The sequence below is a fragment of the Bemisia tabaci genome, chromosome 6 (genome assembly GCF_918797505.1).
Source record: "Bemisia tabaci chromosome 6, PGI_BMITA_v3".
Classification (NCBI taxonomy): domain Eukaryota; kingdom Metazoa; phylum Arthropoda; class Insecta; order Hemiptera; family Aleyrodidae; genus Bemisia; species Bemisia tabaci.
Window position 1 is genome coordinate 33,540,394 of NC_092798.1, and position 23,498 is coordinate 33,563,891.

Sequence of the window (23,498 nt, forward strand, 5' to 3'; positions counted from 1 at the left end):
CTCTTCTAAAGCGATAGATCATATCTGTATGGGTGTAGAATGAGTGATCAAGTTCACGAAGAGGGGTTCATTCAATTTTTACGTACGTTACATCAATTTTTAAAAGCCTCTGGAGTATTTGTAGAATTTCAGGAGGGATTTCTTCAACCGATTAAACCATAGTGCTGAGCTGACATGTTTCTCGAGTTTTTCGACGCATGCTGTAGTGCATTGTATCAACGTATCATATGTTTTCGATGTTTACAAAAGCCCCATAAGCGCTAGGCTCTTGCCTGATAGAACATTGGAGCTCGCATCTTATCTTCCTGCCATAACTTTGCGTGCTGAAATCCACCTAATGCTCAGCCTGGAGGGGACCACGTACTGTGTCAAACTGGTCAAATGCTTCTATAAGCCACCTTCTGACAGGTGTTCCGTGATCAGTCAACGCTCACGCATACTAAATTCACTCTCGCTTTGAGATTTGGAGTTCGAACTCCACGTTGCGTAACACTTTTAGGACTTTGAATGAAATGCCTTACGTCGCGTCGATCCTTGCAGTGCTGACATTGTCTCGTCTAATTTTTGCGCGCCACGAACGATTTAAACTTATTGATCGACGCAACAAGGTTCGATAACCTCGGGGTTCTTTTTTCACCTGTTTCTTTTCCACACATGAACAATAAGATCTGAAGCAATTGAACTCTAAGATTGAGTTCGCTCCAATTTTTTTGATATAGAGGAACTATATTTAGGAATCCTTGCTGGGAGTCAGAGACGTTGATCTTCATATCCTTCGGTAAATGTAAAGTCATAAAACTTAAAAAACTTAAGACTTGAGAGAGACATAAGGCAGATTTCCTGGAATGTTATTCGGACAAAAATATGGGCTAGTCCCTTCCTAGTTTTTTTACTTCCGCACTGCTTTTCTGATCTCTCATTTGTGGTTCATTGTTTCACATTTGTGTACTTTTGTTCGGAATAATAATATTTTGTTCCCAAATTGAAGATTAGTTGAATCAATAAACTCGTGGATCAAGACATGAGATCCTGACGTAAAGGCAATGAAAGTAATAAGTGAATGTTACATTGAGTCATTTTAAAGTCAGTAAGGATCAATCAGAGTAAAAGGTGTGGTATAGGTCCTATTGCCTTCATTTTCTGCCCTGAACGATCTTGGAACGATTCACTTGATTTTCGGTTCCCTCTTTCTCTTATTCTCTTCTCCTCTCTGACTCTCTCCTCTATATTTCCTCTTCTATAACAATGAACTTAAGTCAACGGAGCACAGAGCCATAAAAGTTGTGGTAGTCAACTCAGTCAAGCTTAATCGTCCGCCGCTATAAAGTGATGCCTACAGTAACGATAACATCGTGTAAGTACTAGACCTCTGTGTTGGTCTATCAAGCAATCACCAGTCCTTATTTGTAATTGTGTGCAATTGTGGGAAAGGAGACCCGGTAGACAGAGCAGACCGTAGGTGCACCAAGACCAGAGTAGCAAGGAACACGGGAATGAGAATAATGCTAATAAAAAACCCAGCCCTGGACCGCGCGCCCGTTGTCAATCATTCGCTTTTGCCAGTTTGTGTAATGAAATAATGCCTACAGTATTTTGAAAAAATGGTTTATCAACTGCAACTGGCAACTCTGACGTCATTATTGTCCAGACGCAATATTTTTCAGCATGAAAGTCAAGAATCTCCTTTCCCTTTCTCAACGCATTTTCCCGTCATAATGTTTGTGAGGTGCCCCCCCCCCCCCCAATATTAAGCAAATTTTGGGAGTATTTGTCGATTAAATGCAACAAAGCGGATATTTAAAGCGAGAAAATTAAAAATATAAGTGCTATCAAGTGTTGCTAAAGATATTCATGACGCTCCTCTTTTAATTTGATCTAAATATCTTTGCCTTATGGTCTTTCTACGGAGAAAATATCCTAAGTCCTATTTTTCCCCCAGTTCAATGGAACATTTTCTATGAATTTTGATCTTAATTTTACGTCAAGAATAGTTATTTTTTGGCAACTATAGATATCAGTTTAGTGAGAAGAACACAGTTGCACAGTTTTAGAAGTGCCAGGCGGCGCTTACCAGGTTTTGTATTTTAAGTATAGCCCCTCTTTCGCTGTAAATCTAATTATTTTGAATTTAAAATCATCTCCATCCAAACATTCGCCATTTAAAGTCTGATAACCTAAGGGTCACCACCGAAAATGTAAAAATTTTCAATCAACTTAACCTCAAAATTCAATGTATTCTCCTGATGGACCCTAGACCTGTTAATAGCCATAGTTGCTGATTGTTCTATTAAAGTAGCTAACTAACTAATTATTTTGGTCAAAGATAGAGATTGAGTGATAAATGAGAAACCCTTGTAAAATCAAATTCACACAAATATATCCCTGCTATTTTAAGTCATATTTTTAAATCTTGTCAAAGAAGGTTCATGGTTTACAATCGGGGAAAGAATAATACACTGAAAAACAATTCTCGGCATTTTTACCAAATTCCGTTGGTACCTTTACCATCTCACTTTTTTACTTATTATTGGTAATTTTACCAAGACAGACTGGTAAGCTTACCTAAAAACCGGTATTTTTACTGTTTTTTTAGGTAAGAATACCACTTTTATTGGTAATCAATTCCCGGTAACTTTGCCGTTTTATCTCGGTAATTATACCACAGTCGATAAAAAATATTGGCGTTTTTACCAAGGTCTAGTAAAATTACCGAGAAAGTTCAACAATTTTACCGAGATTTCTCGGTAAAATTACCAATTCCATAAATGGTAATTTTACCAAGAAAAAACTGGGATCAAATAGAACCCTGAATTCTTGGTAATTTTACCCATTTCTTAGTAAATACACCGAGATTTTTTTCAGTGTAATAGGGATGGATAATATTAAAAAAAGAAGAGTAAAAATCGAACACAGAAAAAATGTCCATTCTAACAAACTTCCATTGTCCGTGTCCACGTGGAAATAATTATCATGATTGTTAGTTACTGATCCAGTCTGGCAACTGGAGCAGCAGGACGCACGCGATTTTTCACGGTGCATGAAGGACACCGGCACACGGGGTCTTCGAGGGGCCCACCTATCGCCCGCCCATTTTTCTTAATGATGGGACCCAAAAAACTCGACCCCCTCTTCTCGCGTCTCGCGACGTGCTATCAGATTTTTGAACCGTGAATGCGCAATAAACCCGCCCAAGGTCACGATGTTTTACGAGCGCACCACACTGCATGGATAATCGAGGTAACCAATTCGACTTTTTGGAGCTGTTTCGCGGTTTTCGGCCATTGTGTAATCTTTGGAGTGGATATCATTTGGGAATTAGCTACCCACGAATGCAAAAATCTCCGGCGTTGATCGAACACTTCAGCTTTTATTCGTAAATCTGGATTAATAAGACTAATTTTCGGGCTATTTACTAAGTATAGTTAAGTTATTTTACAGCAATTGTACATTGTCACCCTTTTCCCCCTTCAAAAAATGAATTCATCTCGGGTCAAAAGTCTGGGAAAAGCGACATTCGTTAATTTTAAATGTAATTTATACGCTAATCGACAAATTTCCTCCACTGACCGACTTGTGACGAATTATTCACGAGATTTTAAACGAAATCTAAAGGTCACAAAACAATTTACATGTTTCGTAATAAATTTTACAACTTGTTTTTTCTTCGTTTTTCTTAAAAGTTTTTAATACATATATATGAGCATTTTGCTTACATTTTCAGTACCATGGAGTCCGTGTTGCATACTCAAAAATTTGGAGGCGTTTTCACTTTACGAGGACTATAGACTAAGTTGCCTGTGGCGTCTTGATGCAATTATTCGTGTTCCGTGGATGTGCGTGTTGCATGTTCAAAAATTGAAGGCATTTTTGCTTTTTTTGCCTCATCAGAAATGCACGAGAGTTGTTAGTTTTAGCACTCAAATAACAGAGTATAGAGAAATTATTGGCATCTCAATCCTTTCACGACAAAAAAAGTGCCGCTCTGTGATTGGTCAACAGATTTCAGCTTCACAACAAACTGAACAAACTTCGATAAATATTACCGCCGAAAGTTATCCTTTTTCTGTATGTTTCATCCATCTTTCTCGATCAAATGAATTTCTGTTCATCAGGTTTCTTTACTTGGTTACCGGGTTGTAGAAAAACTTGGGAATTTTTAATTAAAAAATCTTAAAATAAATTGGTAAAAAAAATAATTGTAAACCTTATTTACGTAAACTGTATTACAAATTGTATTGACTTTTATTTTGATGTACTTCTAATTGCCAACGGGGCGTAACATGTACGTCTTAAAAGTTATTTTTCTCTTTGCAGTTTTAAGCACGCTTTCATCAAGTTTTTGTTGTTATAAGATCGAGTGGGCGCATTTCAATTGGACGTATTTATGCTGAATGGAACTATTTCGCACGCAAACCCTATGCACATAGTTCTTTTTAGCATAAATACGTACAATTGAAAGTTCACTATCGAAATGAACCGAATGCGTAGGCAAGAAAATACTTACGCAGATATACGAAATAAATCACAGCTGTTCGATTTAACGACCTCACTGGAACTTGCTCCCAACAAAAGGTATTTACTCTTATCGGATGGATGGAGGTAGTCTTTACAGTACCCAAATGATTAGCGATCTCTGTGCTCTGAAGGCAAGTTTTATTGCAGCAACGCTTGTTTTATGTGGAGCATGAACACCGACAATGAATGCAATAATCTTGTGACAAGGAGATACAGGACCATGTCTCTGTCAGAAATGTATCAGTGCAATCATTCTCGTGTGCAGGATATTTGGACGTATTTCTATCAAACGAAACTATGTGCATTATGACGTGAGCCCTGCTATGCATATTCTTATGGGTCTCAGAGCTCATGTCTTAGTTCACAAAGTTCCGTCTGACAGAAATACGTCCATTTACTGTACCTCAAAAAACGAGTGAAGTTAAGTATTCTCAATTGAACTCTTTTCGAAATTAGATACTCAGAATGCCTGCCATCAATAATTTATAAAATTTTCAGGAAAAACCGAGTCAAAATTTTCCAAATTGACCACTCATCACTTCAAATTTAAAGTCGAGTTTAACCGTAAATACAGATTGTATGAGAGACTTTGATGAATGACCTTCAAAATTCGGGTCAAAATCAGTACAATAAGAGTGAGAATATTAAAAAAAGATATTTCGCGTAAGGATCAATTTTGAGTTTTAGGTTCGAAGAATACGAACTACCTCACTCGAATAATTTCACATGATGCAAGTGCGCGGACGAAAAATGAAGAAACTCAAAGGCACCAATCTAATTTTGAGCTGCTATAGGTATTTAGAATGTATGGGTCCATAAAAAACGTGACTTTTTTATAAGCAATTCGTTTTATCCTAGCTACTTTACTATATTTTTAGTTTGTTTTACTGATATTTTCAAAATATACGTGACTGCCTTGAATGAATATTCACGAGTCGCTTCTGTGTTAAGCCATTCAAAAACACAATTGAATAAATTTTTGGGAAAGCCCTGTCAACACTACTAGCAAAAGTTCACGGAACTTTGCGCGAAAGTCGAGTTTCGTGAACCTATCTCTGTGTGGACAAGGCCTTCAATTCATAAGAAATGAACGACAAAATTATGAATGAACAAACATAAATGTGGATTAATGATTTTAACTTCCGCCGCCGCGCCTCGCAGACCGCACTGTGTTTGACGCAATGCATGAAGTATTCTCGCAGTCTTGTAGGCACTATGCGTCTCCCGCTGATCGCACTGAGTTTGCCGTAATGCGTGAGGTATTCATGCATTCTTGTAGGCGCTATCCGTTTCACGCTGTCCGCAATGACCGCACCGTGTTTGATGCAATGCGTGAAGTATTCGTGCAGTCTTGTAGGCGCTAATATGTGTTACATGCCGATCGCCACGCCGAGGGCTTCTCCTTTTCATCTCAAGTCCTCGTCATCATTTCTCTTTAAGTTGCGCCTTTCCAGGCCAAATTGCGTGTTTGGTTTCTCTCTTATCTCGACGAATTAAAGGTGCTGCCTCTTGTATCGCTGAAAGACGAAAAAAGTGGAAATTACTATACTCTCAGAAAATCAGAGATTTTGTCGCCTCTTCTCGTTTGTAATTTTTTTTCTAAATCCGAATTTTTTTTTATACCTACATTCAAAAAAATTGCAAAATTTGCCGCCCCCTATAGATTTGCCGCCATGGGCCGCGGCCCATGTGGCCACCCCCTTAATCCGGCCCTGCATGTTTGTTGATTGTCTTAAATATTTTTGTCTAGTAGGTGTACATTTCGGGTGAAAATAATATATAAAACAATCGACAAGCATGTAAGGCAAGACTTTTCATTTCAATTATAAAAATTGATGATTAATACAGTGTAAAACCGAAAAAAAACATTGTTAAAAATCACTCACCCGCAAGTGCAAATCTCGCAAATGCACTGCTCCTTGACGACGGTCTTCTCAGTCACTTCGGTCGTCTTCTTATCATCGAGCACCGTCTTCTTGTCATCACGAACCGTTTTCTTGTCGATCGTTTTCCGGTCGTCCCGAACCGTTTTCGTGACGGACGTCTCGCGATTGTCAACAACGCGCTCGTCCACTAGCCGCGTCGCCTTCACGTCCGACGTGACGGAGGTGCGCGAAACGGTCTCCGGTTTCAAGTCCTGCACCGATTCGGTCTTCGTTACCTTCACGACGTTTCCGCGCGAATCGTAGACGAAGCTTTCCTTCAGGACTTTGCTGGTCGCGTACGTGGTTTGCGACTCGGTCTTGAAGTTGGTCGACGCCTGGAACGTGTCCGACGACGCCGACGTGTAACTTCGGTCGACGACGTCATAGTCCCTCGGAACGAGCGCCACCGGCCGGTCACCCACCTTCTCCCCGGTCGAGGTGATTGTGTAACTTCCTTTGCGGATAGCGGTCGGTGAGTAGGTTTCAGGTTTGTCGAGCGTATCGGTACGCTTCGGTTTTGGTGACTTGGTCGGAGAGGGCTCTCGCTCTGGCTTTTTCTTCGGAGCCGGCTCAGGAGTCACGAAAGTCTTCACTAGTTTCCCACCGACCATTTTCACGGTCAGACCTGTTTCGGTTATTTCAGTGGTGGATTTGGTTGACTTCACAGTCGGTTTTGTAGTTGTTGGTGACCTATCAGAAGGCTTCTTTGGTCCTTCATCCTTGGGCGATTTGTCAGAAGGCTCCTTCCGGCCTGGCTTGATCGGCGTAGACGTCACCAATTTCGTCTGATTTACAGAGTCCGTGCTCCTGTAATCATTGATGTAAAGGTTCTCCGAGACAAAGCTGCTGGACACTACCGTGGTATCGGAGCGGTCCAATGAAAAGTCAGACCTCTTATCAGTGGTCTTGGACGTGATCGTTGTGTCAGGCCTTATTTGCGAGACTGACCTTATTGGGGACTTGTCTTTGCCTAATTTTGTGGGAGATGTATCTCTTGGTTTTGATTTGGTCGGCGAAACATCTCGCGCCTTCAGAGGGGAGTAATCTTTTGGTTTGGACTTGGACGGTGAGTCGTCTCTCCTGACTTTCGTCGGCGATGTGTCCCGAGGTCTCCCTTGATCGTATTCGCTGATGTATTTGCTTGTATAATTGCTGACCTGCTCTTTAGTCGTGGATCTGAGTTCCGCAGTGGAGATGTTATAATCTGTTGTATCACCGATGTTCTTGATAATGGTCGTTGTTTCAGTACGCGGGAACTTCTTAATATCGCCGTTTTTCAACTCTTTCTGTTTATAAGATGAAATAGTTTCAGACTCAACGGCGAAGGTTTGGTCGGTCGAGTACTTGGTTGGCGATGGTTCTCTGCCTGGCTTTTTCTTCGGCTGAGGTTCGGGTGTCACGAAGGTTTTCACTAATTTTCCACCGACCATTTTAACTGTAAGCCCAGGCTCGACTGGCCCCTGGGGTGAACCAGAAATCGGAAACTCTTTACTAGAGAGCGTTTTCACGTACGTTTTATCACTAACATGCTTATCACTGATATCGGATACCTCAAACTTTTGAGTTGTAAAGGTATTGGAAGAAGAGAAATCGGTTTTTGCAAAGTCATGACTAGATATATCTTTCTGGGTTTTAAAGGTTGTGCTATCAGTCTTGGTTTTTTCGCTATCCTTCTTTTTCAGTCCATCAGTTATCTTTTGATTATAATAATTCTTGTCGGAAACGTTTTTGACAATTTTTCCACCGACCATTTTGACTTCTTGAGAGTTTGTGGACGCATCGATAATATATGTTTTCTCTGTCGTTGAGGTTGGAATGGATCCGTTTTGCGTTTTGATCAGAGAGTAAGTGTCATCGGTGATTTTGCTTCTTGGAATTGTTTTTTCGGATGTGTAAGTTACATCATTACGTCCAAGGTCGAACTGTTTTTCTGATTCACGTGAAATAAAGTCACTAGTGACGGTATAGGTGGAATCCTTAGTGTATGATTTGTCGGTGCTGGTGCTATCCTGTATCTTCTTTTCGAATCCGTCCGTCATTTTTTGATTGTAGTAAGTTGCGTCAGTAGAGTCTTTTACTAGCTTACCACCAACGAGGCGTGTGCCAAAGGAATTAGTTTCTTTGTCAAAGCTTTTTGACTGCTGGTCAACTATTGAGCTCGAAGATAGCTTTGAAGAGAATTTATCTGTGACATATGTGACGGAGGTCTCCTCTACGTCGAATTTTGAACTTGAGTCTGTTGTTCTTAGCTCCTTCTTTTCGACACCCTCACTTATCTGTTTGTTAAAATAGTCCTTGTCCTCGCCAAGTTTTACAAGTTTTTCGCCAACAAGTTTCGTGGTTGGGGATTTGGGTTGCTTCGGAGATTTTGGAATATCGAGAGGGGCAGGATCAAATCCAACCGGGACTCCTGACACAAATTGGGTTGTAGAAGTCTTCGAATTTTCAGATTTAAGAAATTTCGTTGAACTAATTTCATCCTTGTGGCTGAAATCGTTCGTGGAATGTGTAGCGCCGAGATCACATGTACACACTAGATTTTCGTCGGAGAAGTCGAAAACATCAGAAGAATACGCAGTGGAGGAACTATCTACCTTGGAAGTTTTTATTTCTGACTTGGAGGAGGAAAATTTACTGGTGGAAAAGCTTTCTGACCTATCCGATATATTTTTAGATTGAGAGTCGATGGATGACACAAGTTTACTGGAGGATACTCCATCCATCGTGTCCACCGTTGACTTACCAGGAAAATCAGTCGTGTGAGTGGCTGTTTTGTCAATAGATGAGACAAGCTGATTTGATGGGATGTTTTCAAATTTATCTGTGGAGACGTTTGTCTTGGTGGAATAGATGCTTTGTTTGTCTGCGGACGAGACAAGCTTAGTAGAAGACATGCTCTCGGTTTTGTCTGTCACTTTTGAGAGAGAATCAGTCGTGTGTGAGGCAGATTTATCGATTGACGACACAAGCTTACTGGAGGACATAGTATCAGACTGGTTGGAAAGAGCATTTGACTGAGATTCGGTGGACCGTGAGGATTTTTTGTCCAGACCATCGCCAATTTTCTTATTGAAGTAATCCTTGCTTTCGGTTGTCTTTACTATTTTTCCTCCGACCAGTCTCACACCGGAAGTATCCTGGCTCTGTTTCGCGCCAGTGGTTGTCGTGGTGACATAGGAAGTTCCGGAAGTGTAGTAATTTACATCATCTTTGCTTCTTATGGCAGTGTCAGAAGACGCTCCCTTGTTAGATGCGTCAGTCGAGGAGCTAAGCTTGTCTGTCACTCCAGATTTTTCATTTTGGATGAAAGACTGGGAGTCGGAATAAACAGAGGATCTGGAATCACTCGTCTCGAAAACTTTCTCCGTTTTGAAAGTTTTTGAGCTCGAGTCTGAGGCAGTTTTCACAATTTTCACCGAGGAAAGTTCGGAGTTCTTCGACGTTCCTGAAGTATCATCTTCGAGGCTGGCCCGGAGCCGTGCCGAGTAAGATTTATCATCGGCGCTACCAGTCGTCAACTTTAAATTTGATTGACCGGTAGTCGAGAAATTTTCGGCTTTCTTAGATTCTTGCTTCTCCGAGTAAGTTGTCTGCGATTCTGGTGGCAACTCCTCTTTCTTGACCACAGTCTCGGTTCGCTCCTTTCCGTCCGGTCCGATGGTCGTCTTGGTTGTTATGTACGTGCGAGAGCCACTCTTCTGGACGGTGGTTGCTTTAGACTCCTTGACTGATTCCTGCGACGACTCGTGGATCGACTTTTGACTGGACTGCTTCTCGATTAGGCGGTGACTTGAAGTCCTCGTCAACTGACTGTCAGACCCCTCCACTTTGGAATTAGACTGCGACTGAGAGTCTTTTGACGGTGTTTTCGTCAGCTTCCCACCGACCAGCCGTACATTTTGCTCGTCCGCGGTGCTGCTGTCATGAGTGGAGTAAAAACTCGACTGCGAGTCGGATTTTGAGGACTGGAAGACTTTCGATTTTGATTCTGCGGAAAAATCGGCTGACATTTTGCGCTCCGAAAAATGCGTCGATCCCACAGAGGCCCGACGCTCTTCGGATGGGATCTCGGTGATTTCTACTTGGAAGTCGTCATCGTCGTTGTCATCATCGTCAGGCCGCGCGAAAGTGAACTGCATTGCTTTGGTCGTCTTGATGATCTTCCCGCCGACCATCTTGACAGACTCGATGACCGACTTGTTCGTCTTGGCATTCTTGGACTTTGTTTTCTGGCTGGTATCCTTTTTTTCGACGACAAGGGTTGCTGGCTCGGTGACAGTGTACTCGATCGTCTTCGGCACCGTCAAGTTGGCCAGATCATCGTCGTCGTCAATTGACTCGATTTTGACTAAGGATAATTTCCGATCGGTGGCACTTTTGGAGTCCTTCTGGCTGGCTACACTGGCAGTGGAAGATGCTCGAGAGAAAGGGCCCAGAATCCTGGACGTAAGGGATGATTTGCGGTTTGATGAAGATTCATTGGATTTTGATTCGGTCGTTGATTTCGTTTCGTTCGAGGATTTGCTCGTTTTTTCTGAGCTGGTGCTCGCGGATTCCTTCTTTTTTGTCATTTTCTTCTTCTTTCTTTCAGTGTTTGCTCATGTGTAATACGTCAGATTCTGAAACAAAAAGAAAACACAAATAAAATAATAATAACTTTTATAGTATTTTTTCTTATTTGACTGAATTAATTATCTTAGGTTTGGAGATTTTGCATATTTTTTTTCGGCGGAAAATGGTATATTCATTGAAGAAAGAACAATTCACATTAATCGTATTTAAAAAAATTGTCATAAAAAATGGAAACTTTGGTAATAATTATGAGCAATTAAAAAAAAATGCAGAGGGAATTGAAGTTCCTATGACAATATCAGCCATTGACGCCAACAACATAAAAATTTACAAGTGCTCATTTTTTCTACCATTTACTTATTCATCTGGGACAAGTGATAGCGAAAATGATAAAAAATGACCAAAAGTCCATAAATTTGAAAAAAATATGAATTTGGCAACACCAAAATATCGCGTAAACCGCAGTCTCGGACGGTATGTGCCTGTGCCCCACACCCATGTGGGTCGTGTTTGACCATACTTCTAGCGCTCACGATATCAGACGGCATTTACAGCCATAAAAATTATCTCAGAATACCCTGGTAAAAATTGGCAGTAGAATGTGTGTTCCAAAATACCATAGACCTGAAGCCGGCTGTAAGATTTCCAATAGATTCTGTAGCCGGCTGTACATGTATTTGCTCCCTATCTTTGCATGGAGAGTTTGTTTTGATGTAGAGGTGGACTCTTAGGGTAGTGTGAGATATCCCCTCCATTTTAGCCTCACTTTGAGAGCTTTTTTTGAGCTTGAGAGATGATTTCAGAGAAAACCAGTGGCACCATCGTGTTTCTCGCGAACTTTTACATAAGAATCAATGGTCAAATCGCAAATCCCTAGCACATGCAACATCTCCATTGTGGATGACGCTATTGTGTATATCCTTATTGATATAAGTGCCCCTCGCACTCGAAGGAGCTTTAAGAAGAAAAAAGTTTCTGAAACTCCCAATTTTTTTTTACAAGTATGGGCTGCATTCTATTGTTCTGTCCGGGGAAAAAAATACAGATAAACCTCCAACAGATATTCAACTTATTTCAAGTCTTCGCATATATGAGTAACGCAACATGGACGCTGTATTATCACGAGACTTTACAGAGAGTGGGCGTAAGACGTGTCAATTACAGGCTCACTCGTGACGATTTAAAGTAATTTCATGTGAAACATAAAAAAATGAGCGAAAGAACTGATTATTTTTCTACTTCTTTTTTTTTCTAATTGCAATATTTGTGCGTTTTTGTACTTAAAAGCAAGAGAAATCTTTTCATAAATTTAACAAGTTTCTCAGTTCAATTTTGGAATTTGGGGCGTTTGGAGACTATAGTTAAGCTTGATTTTGCTGAACATCCAAAAAATGGATGAGAAAAATAAAAAAATCGACCGTAAAGATACTGAATTTCTAATGACTCCTTGTCGCTTAGCAAAATTTTTGTTTCAAATACTAGGGTTTTTTTTTCATTAAAATTTTTGCACTTTAGGTTACAACCAGAATCATTGTTAGACCTTATTTTAATCCCATCCGCAAAATTTACAATTGACTTAATTTGGAAGTAGCCTACAATTTCTGTCACTTGTGACAGTCAGAGATTTTTTCATCACACATTGAACAGCACCACCCAACAGTCAGGAGAGTTCATACGAAACCAGCTATTTGCCCATAAATAACTTCGTAACGCTGCCATTCATCTTCATGCATGGACCTTAATGATTTGAAGGCTTGCCACATAGCTCTAATGGTCGTACCCGAGTGTGGTATAATGATTAACTTCTCGGGAAAATTCAAAACTTATGCCAAAGGAAGGACCAATGAAGGACTTCCCAGAGTGCTTGGTAATTTAGCGAAAAATCTCATCAATTTGTTTCGTCATTTGCAGAGGTGTGTCTTTGAAACTGATCAGGAGTCTTTCAACCTATTCGGAGAAGAGTTCAGTCGAATGGTGTGACATCAGGGAGAGAAAATATGAATACACAGTCGTGTAATATTTATTCGATTTGATTTTTCAAATTAAAACCTACGTGCTCAGAACCGATAGTCATCGAGTGCAAGTGAGGTTGCCTAATTCTATGCATCTCTTTTTTTGGTGCTTAGCTTTCCTCTTACTCCATGGAAACTTATTATTATTTAATTGTTTTATTAGTTTTGTTGATAGTTATGATATTGTAAGTGTTTTTTAAAGTATAATTTTCACCCGAACAAGAGTTTTTTCAACAATAATTGACTCTCAAAGTTGACTATGATTGAGATAATATCGTGTGAGATAAAATTGAGATGACGTTCCTATGGTTACTCTTGCATGAAACTGTTAGTGCTTAATGGAAAGGCTTGTTGTATAATCGGAAAAATGAAGGAACTTTCACTGTACTTGTCCTCCCAATGCAACGATATGCGAGTCACTTCACAAGATTATATACACAATCGTACTTCTTGGCACTCTCTATTTGTAACAGAATGTGACAAGGGAATTGCAATCTTAATTAAGTCTTACATTTTAATTTAATTTTGTTTCAGCGACTCAAAGACAAATGACATGAAAATTAGACTTTACTTTTCCAAAGCTTTCATATTTGATTTTAATTTTCCTTTAATTTTCTAGGCATATCTTCAGTGTTCCCGTTAATGAATAAATCACATGCATTTCCTAATATCCATTAAATTCAGTTCGAAATTGATGTTAAAAATTCGATTAAGATGCTGCGCCCATCCTCTTTCACAGTAGGGCACTGCCAAGTTGAAATAATGGCAGTTGACCTTTCGCTTGTCATTTTCTGCCGACCTTCGGGTTTTGGCACCGCGAATCAAAAAAAATTAGCACGAGAGAGCATTGAGACTTTAATTAATAGTCAAGCCGAATTCTGATCCTCTGCTGATTCTGATTGGATCCTTTATTCCGATGAAGTCGCGCGATCAGGCACGACTAGATCGCTAACAAGAGTCGTAGGAATAGTGCAACACGACCAACGTGCCGGTCGGCTGGATCCACTCCACACGGTTGCAAAATTAGTGCAAAAATTGATATTTCCCTACATTTTAACATTTATATTTTGAAGGCGTTTGGCAACACTCCATTGCTTATTGATATTCAAGTCCTACGGCGTGGCGCTTAAATCGCCAATTTGCCCTGTGTAGCTCTCTCGTTCATCAACTTTCACTGTTTATTTGAAGATCTTCAAATTGGAAATCATTTTCGTTTTTTACTGTCCTCAACGTCCCTCGAGACTTTTGTTTTCGATTGAGATGATTTATGTCTCGGTTAAGCGGACAAAATTAGTGAGAAGTCTTGGTTTGGAGCCATCCATAGCACCATCGTAACATGTAACACAAAGAATGTCTTTTTCGTGGCAGCCGCTGCTTATCGTTATGTGTGACTGTAATTCTGCCGTGCGCTGAGGAAAAACGCCGTATGAACCTTCAGGCGTTGCCAAATTTTGATTAATAAAACACGAATTTCCTGGTGAACTTACGGATATTTTTCATCCCATTTTTCAGATAATATAGTTCGCAATTTCCCTGAGGCTCCTTAAAATTTCAAGGAAAAATATTCCTAATTTTCCTCAAAAATAAACATCATATCGAAGGAAATGTGGCAACTTTCGAATGATCATACGGCGTTTTTCCTTAGCACAGCAGAATTGTAAGTAGCTGTATTTATATCTTTTTTTTCTTCTTTTTATTTTAAATCATGAAGTTCTAGATAAGCGTAGTTTTTAGATGATAGTTTTTTCCTCCTGAGATGAGACGAAGGGGACGCCCAGTAAAAGGTGGCGACAGGGGGTTTTAGAAGAAATGAGGGTTTGCCAACTCCCTGAAGGGCTTTGGGAGGATAGGGGACTTTGGTGGCTAGGAGTCGCAGAGCGCCAGAGAGCGCTAAAAAGTGGCTTTATACATACATAGATAAGCTCATGTAGTATATTTGGGTGTCGCGTCGCAAAGCGTCAAAGTTCACCTGCATGTATAATATGAGCAGTTAACATAAGAGTATTTAAAACATTAGTAACATTTTGCAGAGTCGGAAGTGTCGTAAAGAAAGACGCGCTGTTTTTTGCAATTTTACCATTGATGTTTAGAAATTTTTGATGGTGACTTTAGGCACTCTATAATTACGCTCGAACTCATCACGGTGTCCATAGTGTGCACGTGGAAAGTCGATTTCGAGACATTCTATATTGGTTGTAAACTGTACCCCTTAAAAATAATTCAAAATTATGAGCCTTCAATAGGAGTCTTCCATTCTTTAAAAAGCGCACAGTGCACTTCAACTCAAAATATCGCACATTCCGTAAGTTTGAACGCTGTGCTTGTTCAGCTGAAAACGCAAATAGAAACATGAATGTATAAAGTGTAAAAATTTCCAAGGCCACGATTTAAGTGAATGCAATATTTTGGACCAAATCCATTTATGTGTTGAAAATACTCATAGTACGTTTACAAATGCAACTTCCATAAAGGTCAAGAAAATGCTGCACATGAATGCTGCATCGCCAAAGGGCAATGAGTGATGATAACGTCTAATTGAATAAATCGTGTCTATTATTATCACTAATTTCATTTCCCATCTATTTTTTTTTATCGGCACGTGTGTAATTGTCTTTAACCGATCAATTTGACGGTGTGATATCGTCAGAGCAACTGATAGCTACCACAGATTTTGTCTACGTGTTACTGATTGCTACTGCAAATGAATCAATGCCTGCTGAAAAGGCGTAGGTCCATAAACTCATGGGCCCTATTGTCCTTTGCAATAAAATAAAGTCAGGGCTCATGAGTTTTTTGCGTTACGCCCTTTTAGCAGGCATCGATTCAAATGAGGAAACGTTATGCCCTTGGATTGTTTGAGTTATCCAAACATTAGCTCATTGAGGGGTTGAGCTATAAATAATTTTCCAAATAATGTTTTTTAAGAGGGAAACATATAGATTTTGTAACCCATTTTGTATAGCGGCTGAGCGGCTCGCAATGTTTTGAACGGCATTATTTTTCAGGAATCGCGGACCTCTCTGAATGTGAGCGTTACGTTTAACATTTTCATCAAATGTTGTCTCCCGTATCTCAAATATAAGGTATAAATTTCTAATCTTCCTAATTTCCTGCTTTTTCAAAGTTAAGTTAAATATGTGATTAAATAATTAAAACCTAAATTTTTTGGCGTGTTTATATCATGATTATAATTGGACCGTGTTTAGCAGAAAGGAACCAAGTCACATCAGCGATTGCCATTTAACGAATCAATAAATTGTTTGGAGGAGAACGTTTGTGCGGATTTTTTCGACGATCTCAAGGAATTTGCTCCGCACTGTGCAGCAAATTCACTGAAAGCATGGAAAACCGCAGACCGTTTGCGTGTAAATAATTAAATTACCCAATTAAATTTGGCAACAGCTGATGCGGCTTGGTTTCTTTCTGCTTAACGCGATCCAGTTGTAACGATAGTTATGAACTTTATAATTGCAAGATTATCGATGATTTTATAAAGTCATTTCCATGTGCACAAAAATCGAATGTGTATCGCAAAATTTTCAATTTTTCTTTTTTTTAAACTCAAATAAAAATGAGCTTGATTCGTCCATTTTCCGGAATTTCCGCTGAAGTAGGAGAGGAAGCGGGGCGAAGAGGGAGAGGGGGAGGGGGGAGGGCGGAACCCCGGACCGGAAATACAGAGGACTCATCAGTGATGCAAGGATACGATTCAATAACAACACTCAGACGCGCTATATTTGAAACGTCGACGAGCGCCGCCGCCTACTCGATTAATAGGTTGCGGCTGGTCACTCTCCTTATTTGTGCACAAGTCCCGAACAAGTATCGCCGACCGACGCAACTTAAAGTCGAAAATATGAGTTCACGCTCAATCAAGTTGTGCAACGCCCCGATTAAAAAGGCGAAAAACGACGCGCTAAGTAAAAACGCCGGATGAGCAGTCGGGCGTTGCCAAATTTCCCCTCGGAAATATTTGTTTTTGAAGAAAGTTATGGATGTTTGTCTTTAGAATTTTCTGACTTTTGAGATCAAATTACGAACGACATCTTCTAAAAAAGCGGAGAAAAAGTATACACAAATTCTCCTGGAAATTCGTGATTTGTTGAAGGAAATTTGCCAACGCCAGATGGCTTATATGACGTTCTTCCATAGTGCTGCAGAAAAAAGTTCATGTTCTCACGTTGTCCGCCGGTGCGGGCATTGCTTTCGGTATCTTTGCTCCAGTTGGGCTCTTTTTGCCAGTGACGTCACAGTTTCACTGTCAGACTTGGCTACATCTAGACTTTCTGTCGAAGCGTTGAAATAAATTTTATTCATTAGTTTAATTCTCATACGGGGGATTATAAAGATAATGTCGGATGAACTACAAAGAAGTGCGTCTCGATCGCGATGTTTCAAAACACCATTCCTATTTTTTCAAGGGGATATGGCTGGATTTTTTACACGAAATTTTCAGAGGATATTCTCGGAAGTTTATAATTCTAGTTATAATTCTAGTTATAAGTTATAATTCTATATTTAATTATAATATAATTCTCCGATAACAATCTCACAGCTTGACGAACATTTTAATAAATTATTGACGGAAGGACGACCAGAGTTTCAAACGGGGAATGCTGAAAATATAGTCGAGGATCACTCAATGGAAATTCGAGTTGAGGAGGTGGTCAAAGCAATCAGGGAATTGATGAATGGAAGAGCTCCTGGGCCAGGAAACATTCCAGCCGAGTAAATTAAATGTGGGACTGGCAAGTTGGTTAACCATCTCAGGGATTTGCTGCAGAAGTGCGTTGACGGTGATGACATCCCGAAAGAATGGAAAGAGGCCTGGATAACAGCGTCGCATAAAAAAGGAAGGAAGGATGACAGTGGGAACTACAGAGGGTTAGCGGTGACAGGAACGATAAGTAAAATTTATGGAAAAGTGTTGAAAGCGAAGATCGAAGACGAGTGGACCCCGTTCGAGGCGGAGGAGCAAGCAGGTTTTAGGGCTGGTCGGTCTACCGCTGATCATCTGTTCTGTGTTACCCAGTTAACCGAAAAGAAGAGAATTGTTGGCCAGGAGCTTCATTTAGTGTTTTTGGATATTGAAAAGGCTTATGATAGTATTCCTCTTGTGAAACTCTGGGAAGTCCTAGAAGAAACTGGTTTTAGTAAAGGACTTATTGGGGCAGTCAAGCAGTTTTATCGGGGGGCTTTTGCTAGAATGAAGTGCCAAGGAAGGCTTTCAAACGGTTTTTTTGTCACCAAGGGGCTTGAGCAGGGATGTTGTCTGTCGCCGACGCTGTTTAAGATATATCTAGAGCACGTTCTGAAGGAATGGAAAAGAAAGTGTGCCGGCATGGGCGTCCCTCTAAATGACCAAGAAACACTGTTCACGCTATGCTTTGCTGACGACCAGGTAGTCATAAGTCAAGATCACGATGACGCGGAGTATATGACCCGGAAGTTGGTGGAGGAGTACCGCAAATGGGGCCTCGAGGTTAGTGTCCGTAAGACAAAAAAGATGTCAGTCGGAGGTGCTCAGCAAAGCATAGTCCTGGAGGATGGTCAACATATAGAAAGTTGCGAACAATACAAGTACCTGGGGGTGAACCTGACTTCGGATGGGAAGCTGGATCAGGCCATTCGGGACCGTAATCTTCTAGGAAGGAAAGCCATCGCCATGCTTAATGGGATCCTTTGGGACCAAAGGATTTCCAAAGACAACAAGAAGAGGATTTATAACTCGGTTGTCAAGCCTATTATCACCTATGGCAGTGAAGTGTGGCAGTTGAAGAAGCGGACCCAAGAAATGCTCAAGGCGACCGAGATGGATTTCTGGCGAAGATCGGCTGGAATCTCGAGGAGAGAACGTGTCAGGAATGAACGTGTCCGAGAGATAATGGGCGTTGAGGGGACGATTGTGCACGATATCATGACCAAGCAGTTGGTATGGTATGGGCATGTGCAGAGAATGGCTGATACCAGGTTGCCGAAGAAGGTGTTGGAGTGGGTCCCCCCAGGTAGGCGACGGAGAGGGCGTCCAGCCAAACGGTGGGTAGAGGGCATCCGTGAAGAGATGGAGAGATGCCACCTTCCGGAGGATCTCTACCATGACAGATTCCTGTGGAGAATAGGCGTCGCAGAGCGCCCTAGCGCGCCGTAAAAGCGGCTCACACATACATATTCTCGGAAGTCAAAAAAATCATACGATGAACATTTGTGCAACACCACTCGCGTTTGGGCAAAGGTCACACACCAGTCATTCCAGCTCCCTAAACGGGAATGATTGCATTGCCTTCCAAATACGAATTCGTGGGGCACCTCTTCGGTGAAGGGTGAAGGAAAGTTTGATCAGGGCCGTTTATAGGTATTATTTGAAAAGGAGCAATTGGTCAAACGCTTAATTTTAAGCTTATTTTTACGTGTTAGTCAACTTGAGTATGACCTTTCAGACAATTTTTTCAATATCAATGAATGGATATTCATTGAAAAGCCAAATTAGATGAAGCTGTTTCCAGATATTATTCATTAGGGTTGGATACCCGCTGCACTGCCTCGTCTTTATACTTTCCTCTTTCTTTGCTGCACGTTAATGAGCTTATTCAACTGTCACTCTGCAACCAAAAGCTTCATAGAATCGACGAAATGTATGGGAATGCACTTCGAAACATGGTTCAGGGCATGGACGACGTCAGTTTTTGGTAATTTTGAGAGTACAATGGGCAAAAATTGACTTGAACTGACTCTCGCTAGCAGAGGCTTACAGTGCCGTGTCCCCATTTACATTGATCCTTTTATAAGTAAAAAATTGTGGACGGAGCAGGCAGTTTCAGCAAAGGTCGATCAATCAGTTAAAACCTAGCTCCACTATTTAGTCCAGGCAAACAAGGAAAAGAGCCTGCAAAAATCCCGGGTAGCAATGTTTTCATCGATTCCTATGTAATTTTTGACGCTGAATCCGAATTTCAACTTTGCGCCATTAAATTCGGACCGGAAAGTTGCCAAATTTGGCAAAAATGGCCTAAAATCGGCCTTTTTTCCGGATTATGGCCTGTAACTTGCCAAAAATTGATCTGACGATAAAATTAGTTATTTTCAGAAATGAAGCTCGTTAAATTTCCTACTAATCAGTTCCTATACACTTTTTTGCTCAGGGCAAAATTAAGCGCGCTGGCGGGCTCCAAACTTTGAAAAATGAGCGAAAATTTGGTTTTTTGCGGGTTAAGGCCTGTGACTCGTCCAAAATTTATCTGACGACAATTTGGTTGTTTTAAAAAAAAGTTCGTTAAAACTCCCATAAAAAAGTTTCTATACACTTTTTTGCTCAAGGCAAAACTAAGCGCGCTGACGAGCACCGAACTTCGAAAAATGAACGAAAATCGCGTTTTTTTGCGGTTTTTGCAAAAATCCTGGGTAGCAATGTTTTCATCTATTCCTATGTAATTTTTGACGCTGAATCCGAATTTCAACTTTGCGCCATTAAATTCGGACCGGAAAGTTGCCAAATTTGGCAAAAATGGCCTAAAATCGGCCTTTTTTCCGGATTATAGCCTGTAACTTGCCAAAAATTGATCTGACGATAAAATTAGTTATTTTCAGAAATGAAGCTCGTTAAATTTCCTACTAATCAGTTCCTATACACTTTTTTGCTCAGGGCAAAATCAAGCGCGCTGGCGGGCTCCGAACTTTAAAAAATGACCGAAAATTGTGTTTTTCGCGGTTTTTGCCCGATGTCTCCTGTTTTAATCGTCCGACGAGTAATTTCTGGACAAATTAAGTGCAGATGATAAAATTTACACTTAGTGAAATGAATTGATGTAAATAATAAGGATAACCCAACACATTACAGTATGCACAATTTTCGCACATTTCACAAAGTTCGGAGCCCGCCAGCGCGCTTAATTTTGCCCTGAGCAAAAAAGTGTATAGGAACTGATTTGTAGGAAATTTAACGAGCTTCATTTCTGAAAATAACTAATTTTATCGTCAGATCAATTTTTGGCAAGTTACAGGCCATAATCCGGAAAAAAGGCCGATTTTAGGCCATTTTTGCCAAATTTGGCAACTTTCCGGTCCGAATTTAATGGCGCAAAGTTGAAATTCGGATTCAGCGTCAAAAATTACATAGGAATAGATGAAAACATTGCTACCCAGGATTTTTGCAGGCTATAGCCCCTTTCATGGCTTATTTGCCTGGACTAATTCTAGAGTTCATATCCCCTTACACATTTCTGTTTCTCCGAGCTCCGCATATGTTTTGAAATTTTTATTTTCGTACTTATTGAAAAAAAGAGCACATTATCTGCAACGATGTTGTAATGACGCACTCAAGAGTTTGAAATTGTAGTTTTAGCGGGAAATGATAGGAAAGTAGGCCTTGTATCATTGGATGAATTTTGTTTTCATTTTTCTTGTGAAACCAAGATTAGCAACTTAATTTCAATTTTTCCATTGAACTTCTCCGTTCGGCCCGTGTCATTTTCTACTGCAATGCCAAACTGTCTCTGATGCAAGTCGCGATTTTTTTAGAACTGATCGGTAAAAGTGCAGGAAAATAGGCTGCAACGGAAAAAAAGAAAATTGCGCGGAAATTGCATGCTCCTTTTTACCCGTGCTTGATACTTCAATGTCCTCGGAGTTTCCAACGCGGTTATTGTGTTTCACACGAACCGGCAACAGTGTTTTACAATAATTTAAATGCACTATAAACATCGATTTTAGCGACATCACCATGAATCGATTGTTTTACACACATTCAAATGGAGAAACACTGACGTTGCCACCTTGCAATGCTCGCCCTTGCTACACGGTTACATCTCCGCGAATAGTCATCACATGACCTCCTCCCCGCAAACACGTTCCAACCATCCGTAAGGCTGAACTCCGGAACATGTCAACGAAAAATTTGACACCACTCGAAGCCATATGACCTCCGATAACCCTAAAAAAATTCAACGGACTCGTGCGGCCTCTTGAATCACCGCCACCTTTTTTGCACACCTTTCCTTGTCAGGCAGGTGTCACATTCGCAGAGAATGGCGAATGAGAAATTAAATCCTTTCTTCGAGTCCTTAGGATTTGATACGATGTCGGTGACTCCGCTTTTCAAATTAGAGGCATTAACTATAATAGAGGGGTCTGGACGAAGGGGAGTGAATTCTCGCCTAGAGCTGGGTAAACAACATTTATAAGGCTTCTCATCACCCTAAAGAGGCACTTTAATGAGTAGCTTTTATGTACCATGAACTTCGTTAAATAAACGGAGTCTGGGGTATTGCATGATAAAATGAGGGGCCTGAAGGACAAGGCGCACGAGTACAGCTTTTGCTTCTTCGAGAAACGCGTGTTTGAAGTTTCAAAATTACATGGATCCTTATGGTGGCGAGAAAGTTCAAACTGACTTTTTGGAACTTAAAAATTGGAATTTTGGAGCGAAGTTTTCACAGAGTATACATTAAGACTAGTATAACTTGAAATCGTTAATATCTCAGTTTTTTCCAAAACTGCACTTATGCGCCTTGTCCTCCAAGCCCCTCAAATAGGGTTTAGGGAAGTGAATATGTTTGGGAAATTGTGGAGCAAGACTGGGAAGATGCACGACTCACGATCAGTGACACCGGAAATGTAAACATAATGGACAAACTTGTGTTTTTTGATTGTCCAATTAGAGCAAAAGGGCTTAGGAGTCGATTAGAGCAAGAGGAAGTCATTTTAAGGGCAAAAATAACATTTCTAGAGTATTTGAGCGTATTCAGATCAACCAATTCAAAATTAGAGTCAATAAATGACAATGGTGTGAACCGGGTGCGGTGAAATGCGTGATGACACGATTGATGGGAACAACACGAAACACCTGAATTTATGTTATTTTACGGTTGTCCGGTAATTGCGCATAAACACCCACCTGCCTTAAAGCATAGTCAATTTTGGCAATTTTATCATCAGCGAAAATTTATGGCCTTCAATAGAGGATCTGAACATTGCAAAGACAGTTTAGTGATATTTGGTGCAAAATGCCCAGCGGTTATACTCCCTAGACCCTTTTAATGATTCAGACTGTAAGGTATGTGGATCATAGCGTAAAAAGGTGTCTTTAATAGATTACATCAATTTGGCCCACGCAAGTGGCGTTCACTGGCTGCGTCTAATCCCTATCGAGTTTGCCTGGAAAACATCTATCGATTGTATCGATCGGTGTTTCATCTATTGATTTTATTTGGTAAATGTGTTCGCCGGAGCGTAAAATAAGGATTTTGAACGATATTTTTTTTATGATTTTCACAATGTAGGTATCTGTGGATAGTATAAATTTAAGTATGTGTTCTTTTTAGAGATTTTATGCGAGCAATCCCTCCGGTTCGCCACTCGTGGCCCTCGACTTTCCTTCAGATAAAATGTCTCGTTTTAATATCATAGTCACCTCGGAAACGAACTCATCCCTATAATTTTGATGTGAAAAACCGTGACACGTTTCAACAATATTTCAAAA

The 23,498-nt window shown here is 40.5% G+C and overlaps 1 protein-coding gene across 2 annotated transcripts in view; it reads right to left on the reverse strand.

Moving 5' to 3' along the window:
- LOC109039121 (uncharacterized) overlaps positions 1-23,498 on the reverse strand; it is a 66,448-nt gene that overhangs the window by 28,424 nt on the left and 14,526 nt on the right. For both annotated transcript variants that reach the window (XM_072302005.1, XM_019054475.2), the window contains exon 2: positions 6,402-11,059. In XM_072302005.1, coding sequence (XP_072158106.1) covers positions 6,402-11,011 — 4,610 coding nt within the window. In that variant the 5' untranslated portion in view covers positions 11,012-11,059. The remainder of the gene's footprint in view (positions 1-6,401; positions 11,060-23,498) is intronic.